At 53.0% G+C, this 17539-nt stretch overlaps 5 protein-coding genes across 5 annotated transcripts; 3 read left to right on the top strand and 2 right to left on the bottom strand.

Annotated features, from left to right (window-relative positions):
- Positions 1–676: 676 nt before the first annotated feature.
- A1O1_08155 (uncharacterized protein) lies at positions 677–7342 on the bottom strand (the record flags this gene model as incomplete). The annotated part of the gene is made up of 5 exons (XM_007729017.1): positions 677–1981; positions 2079–2209; positions 2267–6251; positions 6299–7006; positions 7142–7342. 5 exons carry the CDS (start codon positions 7340–7342, stop codon positions 677–679), a joined length of 6330 nt encoding a protein of 2109 aa, XP_007727207.1.
- Positions 7343–9063: 1721 nt separating this feature from the next.
- Positions 9064–9820, bottom strand: A1O1_08154 (uncharacterized protein; the record flags this gene model as incomplete). Its single annotated transcript, XM_007729016.1, has 2 exons — positions 9064–9581; positions 9652–9820. The coding sequence occupies 2 exons, from the start codon at positions 9818–9820 to the stop codon at positions 9064–9066; spliced, it is 687 nt and encodes a 228-aa protein (XP_007727206.1).
- A 1113-nt stretch (positions 9821–10933) lies between these two features.
- A1O1_08153 (alcohol dehydrogenase) lies at positions 10934–12039 on the top strand (the record flags this gene model as incomplete). Its single annotated transcript, XM_007729015.1, has 4 exons — positions 10934–10965; positions 11029–11157; positions 11212–11460; positions 11520–12039. 4 exons carry the CDS (start codon positions 10934–10936, stop codon positions 12037–12039), a joined length of 930 nt encoding a protein of 309 aa, XP_007727205.1.
- Positions 12040–12600: 561 nt separating this feature from the next.
- On the top strand, positions 12601–15261 carry A1O1_08152 (uncharacterized protein; the record flags this gene model as incomplete). Its single annotated transcript, XM_007729014.1, has 5 exons — positions 12601–13157; positions 13208–13727; positions 13781–14272; positions 14323–14568; positions 14617–15261. The coding sequence occupies 5 exons, from the start codon at positions 12601–12603 to the stop codon at positions 15259–15261; spliced, it is 2460 nt and encodes an 819-aa protein (XP_007727204.1).
- A 1811-nt stretch (positions 15262–17072) lies between these two features.
- A1O1_08151 (uncharacterized protein) lies at positions 17073–17438 on the top strand (the record flags this gene model as incomplete). Its single annotated transcript, XM_007729013.1, has 1 exon — positions 17073–17438. One exon carries the CDS (start codon positions 17073–17075, stop codon positions 17436–17438), a length of 366 nt encoding a protein of 121 aa, XP_007727203.1.
- Positions 17439–17539: the final 101 nt, after the last annotated feature.

The raw sequence follows: 17539 nt of genomic DNA, 5'->3' as shown, positions 1-17539 counted from the left end.
CAAAAGAACAGGCTCGCTCAAAACCACAGACAACAGACAACAAACCACAAGTCGCTCAAAGCGAAAAGCAACACAGCCAAAGACGGGTGCCAGCCCGCTTCGACTTCCACTTTGCCTGTCACCTTTCGCTTGCCTTCACGCTCGAAGACAGCAATAGAAACAAAGCAATCTCATGCAAAGCAGCTTGAAGCAAACACAGCGGTGCCTAGCTGAACTTCATGTATAGTCACCCTCCACAGAAATCGGACTGTACTCGTTCAGACCAAGAGTCCATCTTCCTCCCAACTCTGACTGACTGAGAATGCCAAAGAATCAAAAAAGGGGTCTAGCCTTCAAACCCAAACTCCATGCAGATGTGCTATGAATGCACATCAAATCAATCAAATGCTCTCGCAACAGGTCGACATGCGAGTGGAGAAGATATTCCATATAATCCAAAGAGGGTTTGGAGCGAGTGACAGCAAAGGCCGATATTGACACCGCTCTTGATCTCGATGCTGAGGCGTCTTGGAGGCTGAGATGACTCGGAGTGCCTCCCAGCAGGTATTGCCATCCAACTCCTCGAGCCCACGGACGCTCGGTGATGCCTTTTGTCGTCGTCGTGGGTTCGCTCGTCGTTGCGAGGAACTCCGGTTGCCCCTCAGTTGCACGTCGTAAACTGGATGTCGAGGTTGTATCAAAAGAGGCCCCCTAAAAAACTCTTCCGTTTGCTGTCGTTGCGGCCAAGAGCAGGTCGGCCATCCCAAGTCTTCACCGGCACTTCGTCGTAGCCGTAACCACCGTAGCCACGTTCGGTGGCCGGGTCACGATCTTTTCTTCTTCTTTCCTTTCGGTCTCGGTCTTTCTCTCGCTCATCACTCCCGCCACTGGCACTTTTGCCTTCGCCGCGACGAATACTCTTGCGTCGTGCACGATACTCTGCTATTTCCGCATCAGTCATGCCTGCGTATTTGTCGTGATGCCGGCCGCTGCGTTTGGGCCCATCGTCCTCATCTGCAAGCCGGCGCGGTTTCTCCCCACTAGGGTCTAAGATGGTTCCTTCAACAGGTGGGACCTCTGGTGGCTCATCGGCCTGTGAGTTCACCCACGAGCTGGTTTTGTCGGCGGGCGGTGCTGTCCCTTTGCCACTACCACTCCGACTCTCATGGTATTCTTCAACGAGCGCGGTGGACTTTTTGCGACTGGACCTTCCTCGGTCGTGGTCCTTAGCCTTGCGCTCTTCTTTGCGTCGTCGTGCTCGCTCTTCTTCTTCTGCATAGTACGCCTTTCGACGCTCTTCCTTCAACGCCTCGCGAGCATCACCTTGCTCCGCCTCAAGCTGAGCTCTGAGACGCCGCCGTTCTTCGCGTCGTCGCTCAGCTTCTGCATGCGTGTCGAGTTCTTCCTGACGAAGACGAGCCTCTTTGGCGGCTCGCCGCGCCCGCTTCTCCTCACGACGTCTTTCTTCCTCTTCCTCTTCCTGTCTGGCACGATCACGAGCTTTACGTTGGCGGGCTTCAAGATCGGCCTTTTCACGCTCCCGCCTTTCTTTGCGCTTTTGCTCGCGCTCGATCCGATCAGCTTCGTCGATTCGGTCACGGGCTTCCCGTTTCGCTCTCCGTTCAATTCGACGGGCTTCAATGTCTGCGTCAGTTTCGCCAGGACCGTCTGTAGTGAAGCCTTCGCCGTCAGGGACACGCGATCTTCTCTTTGACCGGTCCTTGGTCCGGATGGGAAGTCCGTGGTCTTCAGCATCTGTCAATGTCATATTCCTCGGCCTCCCCTTCTCCACATCAACGTGCTTTGCGCCACCACCGAAGAAACTGCCAAAAAGACCAGTCGATCTTCGTGACGCAGCGGTGCTGCTTCTTCTCAGGGCAGGAGGATGATCCACGAAGGCGAGGTCGTCAGGTCCACTAGTGACCAACGGATCACCGTTCACCAGGCCATCAACCAGTACCACATCGTCGTCGTAGGAATTCTCTTTCTTGTCTGACTTGATCTGCTATAGGACAGCAGTCCGTCAGCATGTGATCTGTAGGACTCTAGCCCACCAAATTGGGCGGAGGATGCAAACCCAGGGACCGTCTAGCACATACCTCTTTCTTCGACTTCGAAGACTTGGATTTTGAGTTCTTCGTTGCAGAAGCGCCATTGACAGCTGGTGGATTGTCGTGCGTATGGATCATCACCATATCGTCGTCGTCGATGGGATATGGGTCGGGAACGCCTAAGCAATGGACTTTAGCAACTATCTCCCAACCACTGCATAAGGTGTCTGACTTACCTGATGACTTGCCCTTCACCGACTGACGACGCTCAACCTTGCCGGACTTCAAGCCCATAATCTTCGCTACCTTGCCGTTGATCTGTGGTTCATCCTCCATAGGAGACGTGATCGCGTCCATTGATTGACGTCTGGACGACGGTCGGGAGCTGCTGGCATTGCTGGGTCTTCGAGTAGTCTTCGGTCGCATCGCCGACGGTGGTGGCCCACCAAACATGAAGTTCGAGAACGAAGGCCCTCGAGTGGTCTTCGGCCTTTCGGTCGCTCTCGCCGGTCTGGTGTCCCGATCAGAACTGGACGACTTTTCCGCCTCTTTCTTCTCTTCTCGCTCCTTCTCTTTGGCCGTGCGGGTTGATTTCGACCGGGTCAAACCAGGTGGTGACTTTTCCTTCTTGGCCGGCGGCGACATGTCGGGCTCCTTGGACTTGTCCTTTGTGGACTTCTTGGGCGGAGGTGCTGCCCCCCAGAATCCCCAAGAGGTAGTGGCAGATCGTTCAACCCGGGGCCGTTCTTTTTTGATAGGCTTCTTATCATCCGGGGAAGGGGTCGGGGACTTGGAAGTTTCAAGGGCTTCGTCCAGGAGGTCCAAGTTCTTCGTGGTTGGCTCTTTGGCTGTTGTAGTCTTCGCTTTCGTGCCCTTCTTCTCGGCGCCTTTTGATTTCGTCTCAGACTTTCGCTTTTCAGGCGAGGTCGGCGCCGGGGGGTCGTTCAGACCGAGCACGTCGTCGAAGTCATCATCGCCCAACGCACCAGGAAAGCTTCCAGGGACAGAGTCTTTGGATTTCTTCTCTTCTGTAACGGCCGTTGCATCCGACTTCTTCTTGCCAGACTTGAGATCACTCGTCTTCGTTTTGGCCGCGGACGCCGTATTTTTGGTCTTCTTTTCCTCTTTGGGCAATGCAGCGTCTTCGACAGGGGTCGAACTCTTAGTCAGCGGAGCGCTGCTCTTCGATTTCGTTCCGCTGCCTTCTTTACTGCCTTCCAACGCTTTGATGCGGTCTGCGACAGATGAACCCAATTTGCCCTTCGTCGTGGCCGTAGTCATTGCCTTTGAGGTCTTTGTAGAAGTCGAGGGTCCTTCGAGGTCCAGTCCAAAGTCGAGGTCCTTCGCATGGCTGACTAGTGTCGCATCCTCATTGGACGCCCCCTGTTTGGTAATTTCTTTTTTCGAGTCCATCTCCTTTTTGCCAGCTGTCTTCTTGGATGTAGACGCGCTACCCCAGAAGCCAAAATAGTCGTCGTTGCTCTTCTTGACTTCCGCCTTGTCTTCCTTGCTGGAACTCGTCTTGGATTTGGAGCCTTTGTCGAGTTTTGATGCCGGACTCGCATCGTCAAGCACATCAATGAGATCATTGACGTCTTTGGTTTTGCTTGTCTTTGAGTCGGTCTTCGACCCTTTGCTGCTCTTGCTCTTGCTCTTGGATTTCTTTGCAGCTTCTTCTTCAGCTATACGTGCTGATTCGGCTTCGGCCTCTGCAGCCTCGCGAGCCAGCCTCTCCTCTTCCTCCTTCTTGGCTTGCTCTTCAGCCTCCTTCTTGGCCTTTGCCTCTTTTTCTTTCTTGGTCAGTTTGGTCGTGGTTGAGTGTGTAGTTGTTGTACCAAACCCCCATATGCTCGCCTTTGGGGCTTTCCCGGGCATGCCTTCCAATGCCTTGTTGGCGGTGGCGGACTTTGAACCTGCACTGTGCTTGGATGATGCCTTGCTCTTTGTTTTCGTCAAGCTCGCCCAAGTGTCACCCACAGTATCATTGTCCAACAACTCCGACGCTTCGGGTTCCGGCGTCAACCCCTGGGCTGGGGGACTAGGGGCAGGTGGTGGAGGCTCTTCCTTGGTTTTGGCCTTTTTACCACCCTTCTTGTCCTTCACTCCCCAAGCACCCCAGAGGTCATCCTCAGCAGGCGTGTCGGTTTTCTGGGCAGTTATTGGCTCATCAAGCTCTGTAACGGCCTTTGTCTTGCTCTCTTTGGCAGCCTTTTTCTTGTCCTTGGACGAGACGCCCCAAGAGCCCCAGATATCGTCAACTTTGTCTTCTGCAGGTTTCGATTCCGGTTCAACGACCTCGGGCACAGGGTCGGGGTCAGAAGATGCAGCAGCATTCGCCTTCTTCTTCGCCTCCTTCTCCCTCTTCTTCTTCTCCTTCGATGTAAGCCCGAAATCACCCCAGTTTTCGTCTTCCTTGATCTCGGGAACTGCCTCAGGCGGTGGAGGTGGTACTTCATCCAGGTCGAGAAACCCCTTCTTGAGATCCTTCTCCTTCTTCTTCTTGTCTTTCGAAGAGACCGCGCCCCAACCACCCCAGGTATCGTTGTCCTTCGTTTCGGGCACCGGCTCCGGCTCAGGAGGCTCTTCAACAACATCCAGGAGCCCCTTCTTCTTGGCTTCTTTCTCCCTCTTTCTCTTCTCTTTTGCTGACAGGCCAAAGTTGCCCCATTCGTCATCTTGCTTTGGTGTCTGTGACTCAGGCTCGGGCTCGGGCTCGGGCGCTGGGGAAGGTGACTCTTCAACAACGTCAACGAGGCCTTTCTTTTTCGCTTCCTTCTCTCTTTTCTTCTTTTCCTTTGCCGTCAATCCGAATGCCCACAAATCATCCTCCTTGGTTTCCGATTCGTTCTTGGCTGACACTACAGGCTCTTCAGCCAGTTCTTCGGCCCCTTTGTTCTTGCCCTTCTTACCCTTGGCAGCGGTGCCCCAGGCTCCCCAGACATCTTCCTCTGCGGCAGCTTCGGCTTCCGGTTCTGGGGGTGGTGGCTCAGGTTCTTCAGAAGGAATAAGCAGACCTTTCTTTCTTGCCTCCTTCTCTTTCTTTTTCCGATCCTTCGTAGATAGGTTGGCCCAGCCACTGATATCAGCGTACTTCTCCTTTGGTTCTTCTTTGGCAGGTTCAGGTTCAGGCTCCACTTCAAGTATAGGATCCGGAATCGATGGTTCAGGACTTGAAGCCTTGCCTTTCTTTCCCTTCTTCTCCTTCTTTCCGAAGGATCCCCAAAGATCATCATTTTCGGCTGGAGCCTCCGAGGCGGCTGGAGCAGGAGGGGCCACTTCGTCGGTTAGGGTACCCTTCTTCCCCTTCTTGTCTTTCTTTTTGGTGCCCCAAGCGCCTGACATCCAGTCATCTCCGTCAGCAGCCGCTGTTTCTGGATCAGCAGGAGTGTCTGCCAGAAGATCATCGTCCAAACCACCGAAGCCTGTCTTGTTCTTTTTGTCCTTCTTGCTCGTCCCGAACCCACCCCAGTCGAACGTGGCATCGGCCTCTTCTGCATCGGGCCCCGGGGCCTTGGTCTCCACGGCAGGTTCTTCGACTAGGCCCTTCTTGCCCTTCTTTTTATCCTTCTTGTTGGTTGTGAAGGCCCAATCATCCTCTGCAGGTGCTGATTCTGGCTCAGCCACGGCAGGAGGCGGAGGTGGGATAGGATCTTCTTCGAAAAAGCCTTTCTTTTTCTTGGTCTTCTTGGAAGTGGTTGTAGCCCAGCCGCCCCAAGTGTCTTCTTCCTTCGGTTCGGACTCCGCTATGGTCGGCTCCTCTGCTTTCTTCCCATCGGTCAACTTCTTTTTCTTATCCTTTTTACTGACGGTCGAAAACCCCCAAGCATCATCGGCGGCTTGTCCGTTGCCAGCATCGCCAGCGTCAACATCAAGATTGAAGTTATTGTCACCAGAATTTAGATCGCCGAAGTCGAACCCGGTGCTAAATGTTGTTGTCTTCTTCTTGGATTTGCTGCCGAAAGACCAGAGGTTGTTGTCCCCGGGTTCAGTAGAATCAACTTTCTTCTGACTTTCCTTCTTGCTCGACGCTTCATCAATCTTTGTCGAGCCGTCATCAAGAGTCCCGAAATCCCACGTCTTTCCCCACGCGCCGAAGCCGCCGGAATCTTTCTTGCTATCGGAGCCGCCAAAGCTGAACTCCAGCCTCGGAGCAGTATCATCCAGGTTGATGTCTTGAAATGCTGAGGCAGCTGCCGGCTCATCAGCAGCATCGTTGGCGCCCTACATGGTCAGCAAGCCTGACAGAACACATAGACTACGGGCCTTACTTTTTTGTTCTTCTTCTTTTTGTCTTTCTTCGTCGTGAAACCTGTAGTCCAGTCATCATCTGCCGCGGCGTTATTAGTTTCATCAGCCCAACTAAGAGGATTAGTAGCATGGGCGGCCTCCTCTCCCTCTTTCCTCTTTTTCTCTTCTTCCTCTGCCTGCTTCTTCTTCTCTTCCTCCTCTTGCTTTTTCTTGTTCTTCTTGTTTTTCTTCTTGCTACCGCCGAAGTCCCAATCATCGTCGTCCCCTCCACCACCGTTGTTATCGTCCCCACCACCAGAGCCTCCGGCATCCCCGCCGCCGTTGTTTCCGCCCTCGCCGCCACCCTCGCCACCATCGCCAGCAGCACCACCCTCGCCTTCATTATCCGATTCGAACCACTTGGCCTGCTGAGCCTTTTGGGCAGCTTTCTTGGCCTTCTTCCCTCTCGTCTGGACTCCGGTAGTGTCGCCAAAGTCTATACTATAATCCATCCCAGAGTTTGGAGACTTGAGTTCTCCGGAGGAGGTTGCAACCTTCGGCAGATCTGGGTGGTTGGGTACATGGGAATGAGCAAGTGGATCGGCTAGCACGTAAGGCGGGAGTTGGTCGTCGGTACTGTAGGGCGGCGGTTCGAACCAATACGGCGGAGGGCTGTCGTTCAATTCATGTAGTAGAGCTGCGACCAGCGCAAATGCTCTCAGATAGACATCGGTCTTCGCGACCAGGGGCTGTGTCTCGTGTCAGGAACGTGCGACGGAATGAATGAAATGGTAACATTAGAGCAGGGCGCGAACGGGAGAAGGTCTAGTAGAGGTTGAGGGCTCGAGGAGTCGCACTAGAGTGGAAAGAAACGCCCTGCATACCCGTTGTCCTGGCGTGTTATTCTCTCGCATGGCGGTGTGCATGCTGAAGCAGAGCCAATCGGCAGTTGGAGATACACCGGCCTCCCATGCTCTGCAAAGACGCGAGATCTTGAACTCAGTCTCATCCGTACCAGTCTTCCACCATCTCCGGGTCTTTGGTCGACGCGACGCGCTTTGTCTGACTTGGGCGTCCGGGGACATGGCTGCGCAGGCTGCCATGCTGGAGTTGAGCACAGAAATCGGGCAGATCGAGTCGGCCGGGCATTTGTTGCGACGCGAAGGGTGCGTGAGGAGAAGGACGGGAGAGGGCGAGGTTGCGTCTAGGTTACAGAGCCTCTTCTTGAGTGATAGCAGGCAGGATGTCAGTGTGATGGGAGAACTGGATTAAAGAATGCAGTTGTCAGGAGGTCACAGGCAGAGGGCAGGCAAGCGAGCCACGGGGCGATTGGATGTTTGCGAGTTTGAAGTCTGCAACCACCACCAATTGAGTGCGTGGCGTTCACATCCCTCGTCGCGCTTCCCCTTGCAGAGCGCCGCAGATCCATAGACACCCCAGTCACTCTCTCAGTCACCCTTCAAGCCTGTCTCATATCGTGTCCTATCCTTTATCGATACACAACCCGATTCAGGAAGCGTGGAAAAGGAGTGACGGGAGGAGGGGTCGGTCTTCGCATATTACAAGACAATATATCTGCCAGCGGCGGGTCGTGGACACAGGGATTTACGGGCAATAAGATACTAGAGAATTTCGTTTTCATTCACGCCCGAAAGATCTTGGTTCACCACTGCAATATTCTCATGACTCTGGCGATGTTGACTTGCAGCGGGCAGTTGGCGAATAAACGCGTCGGCTCGAGGCGTGAACATGCAGGGCATGGAGTTGATCTGGCAGCTTTCCTCCTCACCGCTACATTGGGAGGAGGTCAGTGCTTGTGGCCTCCTTAGCCCGAACGAATAGGGGGAAAGCAGATGGGCGCAAGCCCCCGGGTGATGGAGTGGTAGGGGCCAAACCGAGCAAATCCCAATGCAGTGCTGAACGTTGACTGTCATAAGAGCCGAGCAAGTCACATTTGGTGGTCACCAGCCTGGGGATTAATTGGCCTAGGCCTATGTGGGCACTAGACAGTGAGCAGCCAACCGCCCACTGAAGGAATTGATGCCTAAAAGGTAGGTACAGTAACCAACCACTGGCATCGCATTGGGGGATGTCTGGGGAGCCTTAGCCCGGGCCAGGCGGCCACCACGCCTATAACCGCAACCTAGGGAACCCGTGCTTCCGAACCGTGCGAGACGCATAATGAGTCCCCAGGGTTTCCGCTTTTAAAGTCCGGATCTGGACATGTACTTGACTTAATGGACATAGACTCGTGCCCTTGAAAACCCTAGCCCTTCGGACGACGATGATAGTGGTATTTCAGGTGCAACTGTCGCCCGCATGGTTGTAGTATATGAAACACGTGGCGACGAACCTGAGGTGCCGGTGTCGAAGCTGATACCGGGAGGAACGCAGCTCTCCGAGTTGCCTGAACTTTGTCGTACTACGATCTCTGACATTTGCAAAGTGGTCGTTGGCGGCCTCTCTCTCCACATTGTCGGGTATTTGGCAGTGCACCTGGACCAAGGACGTGATCACTCAAAGTCATGAATGTCATCATGGTCGAGACCCAGGCAGATTCATCGACTCGATCACGGCTGGACGGAATGGAGGCTACCATGCGTGGCCGTCTGATACCCTCTTTGGACTGGCCGTTGAGATCCCAAATTTAGACTGTACCTTGAGTCTGCAGAAGCCTGAATCGTACGCACACAGCCCCTTGGGATTTTGGCAGGCGTGATGCTTCTTCGTGGGACTTCGTTCTTGTGAAACTCAACATCAGCCTTCTTAGATTGTTGAACAATGTGACTCTCGTGGACAACTGATATCAATCGTCGTCATCGGAGCTGTAGTCGCCCAAGCCAAGTGCAATCGGCGTTGCTTTCGGAGGACCTGTTTGAGGTCTGTCGGGAGATACTTTGGCTTCTGGGCCTGCGTTTTGATGCTCAGAAGACGTTGAATCGGGTTGGTCTGTGTCAGACACTTTAGAATCAGCAGTGAGAGGCGAGAGTTTCCTGGCCTTGGGGTTTACTTCGAACTCGCCCTCGCCCTCGTCCTTCTTGTCACGACGTCGCTTTTTCTTTTGCGTCGTCCACACGTTTTTGCCAACGGGAACGTCGGCTTTGGTCGCCTCGTCGGTCGCGTGCTGATCTAAAAGAGCTTGTTCAGCTAGGGCCCGTTGCTTCCGGAACGCCTCAAGCTGTTCGGCAGTCTGCTGCTTGACGGCATCCTCCTCTGCTCGCTTCGACTCCAGTACGGAATCCAGGAAGTCCACCTCATCCTCGTCCAGAGGACGAAACTGATTTTTCAGACGGATTGATTCTTCAAATGCTTCCTGCTTGGCAGCTGGCAGTCACAAAAGCCCTGCCGTATCAGCAACTTTCATAGACACGGAGCATCGCGCACCGTGACCTACCCTTGTTCTGTTGTAATACTTCGTACAGACTCTTGCCTCCATCTTGACTGCCGTCCTCGGCCACTTTGGATTTTCTCCGAGCTTCTACCTCCTGTTGAGCCTTTAGCCAAGCGGCATCTGGTGGTGGCCGTGAGTCGGCATCTGTTCCGGCTGACACGAATTTTGACATTGTTTGCTCGGGTATGCAAGAGGAAAGTGCGCTCCCAGAGAGTGAGTCCTGACCGGGCTTCTAATGTCAATGTACTCCGGAAACGTGCTGCAACAGCACGTACGTAGTAGGCTGGTAGATACTGGGGCGTGCTCTGAGTGGTAGGAGAGTGCAAACAGTAGGGCTCCGAAGGCCTGTCACCCATTTAGAAAACCCTTGTAACGGTCATGGACGACCCGTACTACTACGTAGTACTAGTAGTACGTAGTGTGAAGGGATCATGGCTTAGGGGCCCTAAATGTTGCGCAGGTTGGTGGGTTTATTTGTGCACTGTGACAACCCTAACAGCCACTGCGGAACACTGCGACTTTCACCTTTTGGGGCAAGCTGCGGCCCGGACGTTGACCTTTCCAAGAACTCGGGTTGACCTGCCTCACCTACTACTAGCTCCTCAGTTAGAGTACCTAAGTATCTACTATAGGTAGGTAGATACCTTAAGGTACCTACGCAGAAATACTATTTTCTACCAGCACCAGCTATAGGCGCACCAACCATGATAGGTACCTTAGTCAGTGAAGTCAGATATTTTCCCAAATGCCGGTCTCAACGTATCTCGCAGAGTGGGGGAATTTATGCTGATCTTTAACTTGTAACAAGTCGTACTCCAGCATTTTATTTCGCTTTAATGTAGCCGGAATGGTGATTCAGGCTAATAAGGCCCTGCAGCAGGGACCCTAGGACAAGGCGAAGGCTAAGGAAGCCAATCGACCCCGATACGTTCCCACACATTGTTCCCAATGCCCCTCGTTCACCCAAATTCAATTGCGTAGGTAGTTTGTTGTTGACATTATGGTGGGCTGGAGACTGATCCCCACCACTGCAGGAAAGAGAAGTGATGGTTCATTGAGGAAAGAGGCCACCGGGATATAACTTGGAACGACATCTACCCATGTGCTCAGCGATCCCTAAAGCAATTTTCTTTCCCCTTCAACTTGCATGTCTCCCCTTCGACACTTTTCTACTGTCCTTCAAAGATCAAGATCAAGGTTGACCTCCAGCTCTGCTCCTACTTTCAAGTTCTGTTCAAGCCAACCTTCATCACCATCGTCCCCAACTCCACGCTTTTTAGGCACGATGACGACTTCACAGTCCGGCAAGGGCACCAAGTAAGTATCTCGCCTGATCGTTGAGTTTTTGTATGGTTCGCATACTCATTTCCTGTTGTCTAGGACGGTGTTCACCCTGAACACTGGCGCTAAGATGCCCGGTGTCGGCCTGGGTACATGGCAGTCAAAGCCCAACGAAGTCCGCGAAGCAGTCAAGCACGCCCTCACCGTCGGCTACCGCCACATTGATACGTAAGACCCATCGACCAGTCGTTGGATACTGTTCGGGCACTGATAGGTGGATAGGGCGCTGGCATATGGCAACGAGGCGGAAGTCGGCCAGGGAATTAAGGACTCGGGTGTACCTCGCAGTGAAATCTGGCTCACCACGAAGCTCGACAACCCATGGCACAAGCGCGTCCGAGAGGGACTGGAAACCTCGCTGAAGAACCTGGACACAGACTATGTCGACTTGTACCTGATGCACTGGCCCAGTTCCACCGATCCTGCAGATCTCAAGAAGCATTATGATGACTGGAACTTCATCGACACCTGGTGCGCAATGCCCTGACCCGGCCTGCATATTTGACCTCAATTGACTGACTGGCTTTTAGGCGCGAGATGCAGAAGCTTCTCGATACCGGCAAGGTTCGAAACATCGGAGTGTCGAACTTCGTCATCTCCAACCTAGAGAAACTCCTCAACCACCCATCATGCAAAGTCGTCCCGGCCGTCAACCAGATCGAACTCCACCCCAATATGCCTTCGCCCAAGACGATAGCCTACTGCAAAGGGAAGGGCATTCACTGTACTGCTTACTCGTGCTTGGGTTCAACCAACTCCCCACTGGCGCACGATAAGACTCTGGCGGCAGTGGCTGAGGCTCATGGCAAGACTCCGCAGCAAGTGCTTTTGCTGTGGAACCTCCAGAGAGGCTGCTCTGTCATCCCCAAGAGTGTCAACAAGGAGCGCATCGAGTCCAACTTCCAGCTCGATGGCTGGGAGCTGACTTCGGAGGATATGGAGAAGTTGAGCAACATCAAGGATCGCTTCAAAGTCTGCGGTGACTCCTGGTTGCCCATCCGTGTCTTCTTCAATGAAGAGGGCGATGGTGGTGATGGTCCTTCCCACTAGACTATCCGCATTGCTTCGGGTTGTCCTTGGAACATCATCAAATAAATACATACTCCCGAGAATGAATAACGCCGGATAGAAAAGGTCTCCGGCGTCTTCTAACCATGGACGCTGGGCATCGCCCTTGCACCTATCAAATCCAACGATGAAAGTAGAGCTTAAGCATGGCAAGATGGCAAAAGAGACAGGGGTCTCGTTCGCCGAACCACAGGAACCTAAACCCTTTGAGTGCCTTATGTCATCATCGACTTGCTTACCTAAGATAGATAACCGCGAACCACAAATCACCTCACATCGCGTCCTCCGCACTGCGTTGCCCTGTTGCCTGATTGTATGACCGCCGTGCATCTTGAATCAAGCAAGATAGTAGAGCGCGTTGCTCTACGAACACCCTGTCACATTGTCACCGAAATACAGGCCAGCGATATTCTGGTCAGAGATTTGGTGTGCGAGCCTTTGGCGTAAACAGCACTTATCACTCCCCGAGTTATCGTCGTCCGCAGGCCACTTCAACTACCGCATCGCTTCTAAAGGCCGCAGTGGCATTTCGGTTCTCATGAAATGACTTCGGCTACCGACAATGAATATTACGAGGGCGCAATGGAGACGGACGATGCACATGGAGGTGGAGGTGCAAGTGAGAGCAATCCTCGGCCGAAGAGAATGGCATGCATTCTGTGCAGAAAGAGAAAGCTGAAATGCGATGGGCACAAACCGAGCTGCGGGACTTGCGCTAGACTCAGTCACGATTGCGAGTACTCCGAAGAACGGAAGAAGAGCGGTCCAAAACGAGGCTACGTCAAACTGCTGGAGGCACGTCTCAAGCAAGTCGAGAATCTCCTGGAGTCGAGAGAAACGCCCAGGGAGGCTGGTCCTTCTACTGCGCAGACCTCGACCGCCCCGGAAACTTATGTCTCTGGCCCTTCAATACCGCCAATAGATATTCCAGCCTTTGGAGATGCTTCCATGCCGGACTTGATCCCAGACGACAACTATACAGATCCTCCGCTGGGAGGGATCAACAACCTCACACTCAACGCCGGAGACGACTTTACTTGGGAGATGATAGGTCTCGGACTGGAGGAGGCACTGCCGGCACGCGAGGTTATGGATGAGCTGTCTGTTCTTATCTGGTTGTTGAATTTTCTCCGATGCTGACGAAAGATAGGAATGAGATCTACTTTGAGAAGGTCCATCCATCGTTACCGATGATCCACAAGGCAAGATTCCTCGCTTCGATGGATCTTGCCCCTCTTGCTCGCCCAGCGCCCAGCCTCAGGTATGCCATGTGGACGAATGTGTGCGCGATGACCCCCAAATATTCTGTTTATGCCGAGCATTTCTACAAGAGAGCACACAAATATGCCCAGATGGATGAAATGCGAGGGCACGGGGAAAGCATGATCACCATCGCTCATTGTCAAGCCTGGACGCTGCTGGCCTCCTATGAGTTCAAACACATGTATTTCCCGAGGGCTTGGATGAGTGTCGGAAAAGCGGCCAGGTTGGCCCAGATGATGGGTCTACATCGACAAGACCGTGTCGGGCTCGACGTCAAACAGACACTGCCGCCTCCCCGGGACTGGACGGATCGAGAGGAACGGCGACGGACCTTTTGGGCGGCTTATTGTCAGGATCGCTATGCCTCGGTAGGCACGGGGTGGCCTATGGTTATCGACGAACAAGATGTACGTGGGATGATGGTCGGTCTTGAAGGCCCTGCTAATGGCATGTCTCCCAGATTCTCACCAACTTGCCTGCCAGCGACAAGGCTTTCAATTCAGGTCAACCAGAGCCCACACCTCAGCTGTCAGACATCTTAAACGGAGAAGGAGCCTCTTCACTCTCGCCATTCGGCGGTATCATTCTGTTGGCGACCCTCTATGGCCGCAATCTCACCCATCTGCATCGTCCGGACCAACAAGACAAGGATTATGATCTCAATGGCGCTTTCTGGAAACGCCATCGTTTCCTGGATAACATTCTCCTAAACACTTCATTGTCACTACCTTCGCATCTTCGCTTGCCAGCAGGTCTGAACGATCCCAATACTGTGTTCCTCAATATGAATATCCACACCGCCACTATATGTTTACATCAGGCTGCTATATTCAAGGCCGACCACAACCGACTGCCCGCTCAGATTAGTGCCGAATCGAAGCGTCGATGCATTGTCGCGGCCGACCAGATCACCAACATAATGAAGATGATCAGTCACATCGACTTGTCTATGGTAGAGAGATTCATTCTGTTTCCGGAGATCAGTGTGCTGACGCCTTTCAGATGAATCCGTTCCTTGCATTCTGTCTTTACGTCGCTGCCCGAGTTTTCGTACAGTATCTCAAGGCGCGAAGGGAGGATGCAGCTGTCAAATCGTCGTTACATTTCTTGCTCTCTGCCATGAATATCCTCAAAGCCAAGAATCCCCTTACAGAGTCCTTCTTGGTCCAGCTCGATGTCGATCTGGAAGGGAGTGGCCTCGATGTCCCCAACAGTGGTTCCCGCTGGAAGTTTGGACACCGACCTCCTGTGCGTGCTCCCTGCCTGTCTATTCTCGCTTGCTGACTTGCCGTCCAGGGAGAAGTACCAGCCAACACCGATGGAGTGAAATGCACACCAATATTCGAAATACGCCAGACTCAGAATGCAAGCGATACGCAAGGCAGTACTGCTTGGCCGGGCGACAAAAGCATCAACCCGTCACCCTTCAATGGTACGTATCCAAGTTTGTATGCTTCCTCCGAATCAGGCAAGAGCAACCGCAACGGTCAGGCAGGCTTGGTGCCAATGGGTGACGGGTTCGACGTCATTTACGATTTTCCCGTGCAATCGGTCGGCACAGATACCTCCCCGGAGAACTCTCATCAAGATAGCTCAGGCTCGAGACCTCACTCCAACCAGCCCACCCCGTCATCGTCATCTCAGCACAACTCGTCGCGGACATCCCACACCTCACCCCCCAACCAGTCTTTTGGGGTGAGTGGTGCCAACGACGCACAGCAACAGCAATCACCAGGGTTTGGTCTAGCCACCACTGACACTTGGGGTGCCATGAATGCCCCAAATCAGTCAAATGAAGGGGTGATGGGCGAAGTGCAAGACCTGGATTTTGGCCCTACAGGCATGACACCAGTCCCGGATTCAATGTGGCCGACAGGCGGCGTGGGTGAGGCCAACGACTGGATGTACAATTGGCCGGGGTCGACGCCACAACCTCAATGATGGAAGTCTTTCGGTAATAAAACACATTGGCAACGGGCCATATAATGAGGAGATGAATGACGTTCGAACACGGCGCAGAAAGGTCGTATGTTCATAGCAAGGACAAATGGTCGGAGAAAAGGTGAAACCCTGGATGCTCTGACAAGATCTGATCTCATGTCAGTAAATATCTATCTGTATAATTCATGAGGTTTGGATTCAAGATGCGTCGCTCCGGACACGGGCCCTGATGTGTCAACTTCCCGTGTTATCCAACACACCTCTACAGGCTGAGGGTCACAGAGAGGCGAATGCACGGAATGCTGTGTGCCTGGTCATAAGTGGGTGGTGGTTGAGATGCACGACGTTCTCCAAGCCACGGAAGCCTGAAGCCTAAGACCACTGACGGTATATCTCCAGGCGGAAATGCGTGCGGCGGTCGCTCCAAGCGGGTCATTGGCCACGGCTTCATCAAGCCTTCGTGAGAGAGTATGAATAGGGGCTCGAACAAAGCAGCCTCGCACCCTGAAGTACATATCTACTTGAGCTGCAGACGGTCCAGCCTTGGATCGCGAAAGAAGCCTTCTCGGGACACAACTCAAGCAGTGCTGGGTGTGGATGAGAGGTCTTAAAGGTCGAGTCATCTCATATCCTCACAACCAGGCACATTGATGAATTGACCGAAGCTGACATATCGATCAATGATCGAGTTTACCCAGCTCGACGAGACCTTCATCTGCAAGATTCAGCATCAGAGCAACCTACGACTCGTTCTGTCTGTCTATAGGGCAGCCCCATACCGTGCACGAACCAGCCTATAGTACATACACTGTGCTAGTATGTTCGCACAAGCATTTTTGGCCAGTATTACTACCTCGGCAACCCCTTGTCAACCGTTCACATGCTAATAAACGGAAAAGTAAATCCTGAGAAGTGTCTCTATTGATTTGTCCTTGAACCAGTGAAAAGTCTGAACCCCTTGACAGCCTTATCAGATTTCTCGCTAACCCTGGGTTCAGATACACAAGATATATAAGCGACACATGTCTGCGCAAAAGCCATCGATGAAAGAGATAGTAATCATTCATCATCCTCATTCACGGCTCTACAGAGTAAATAGCACATGCTCTGCGCGAGAACAGATCCACTGCTGGCGGACCCAGTATTCTTAAGACACGGCGAATCCGACTCTGGGAGATCAGACCACCGCACTATCTGCTGGGACCCGAACCACAACACAGGCTGTTCAAGGGATCCATAAGCCGGTGTTGCCCATTGTTCTTTTTTATCGTCCCAGGCTTTGAGTGGTTTCTCAATTCGGACAGAGGCCCGAAGATGGGAAGTTCTGGGTGTTTTGACATGTGCTTCTTTTGTTGGAGTCCAGTATTGGAAAAAGAGACATGTCACCCGTCAAGAAGACCATGCGGTTCTACCTGACCCGGTCAGGAAGTTGCCCACTGCGTTCTAGGTACACAGCATACCTACTTATAACTGTGAGTGAGTTTCCCCCTTTCATTACCTAGGAAAGGGAGGCAGCGTCTCCAAGAAAAGAATTACTCGAACATCCACGCCGTACAGTCATCACCGAACACATCTCTAGTTTGACAACAAGAGCTCTCTCTATACACTACTACTCTTGTCAGCTTAGCTACCCTTTACCAACCATCAGACAACAAATACCATCTCTCACACCACTCCAAAAAAAAAGAGCATATCACTCGCTACATCAACTGCCAGGCAGAACTCTGTCTCTTGACAAAGACACTCCCATTTCAAGCCGTATCCTCCTTGAGATAGAACCCACCCGACCAACACAATCAATATAAAAAAGAATGGCCGACTTCGAGCCCAGAGTATTCCTCTCGCCATCCCTTGCAGAACCAGACACCAACAGCGGGGCCACACTGCCCTGGCTCGGCCCAGACTACAACAACGGCAACATCAGTTTCGAGACTCAATTCCAGGACTGGCAGATTGAGAACCCGGCCGTGGTGCTGCAAGAGGTGCTCGGCGAGTTGTGGAAGAAAGTCGTCGACGGGATCCAAGCCGAGTTCGGCGGGCTGCCCATGTTGTCCTTGCACACTGTAGCGACCGCTGCAGCGCATACCGACACACGATCACCAGCCTCTTCCAAATCCTCATCTGGCGTGACCGTGACCGTGACAAGGACCGAGGACGTGTGCCGGTGCAACAGTTGAAGCTTCAAAGGCGATGAAAAGGATTGAACCCCAAACGAAGAAGACGAAACGGAATTGGGACGAGGTGCCTTGAAGGGCGTCTGTCTTTGGCCGACGATGAT

This window comes from Capronia coronata (genome assembly GCF_000585585.1).
Source record: "Capronia coronata CBS 617.96 chromosome Unknown acBCG-supercont1.7, whole genome shotgun sequence".
NCBI lineage: Eukaryota > Fungi > Ascomycota > Eurotiomycetes > Chaetothyriales > Herpotrichiellaceae > Capronia > Capronia coronata.
The sequence above is the reverse complement of the archived record's forward strand: the minus strand, read 5'-3'. Positions and strand labels throughout refer to the sequence as shown.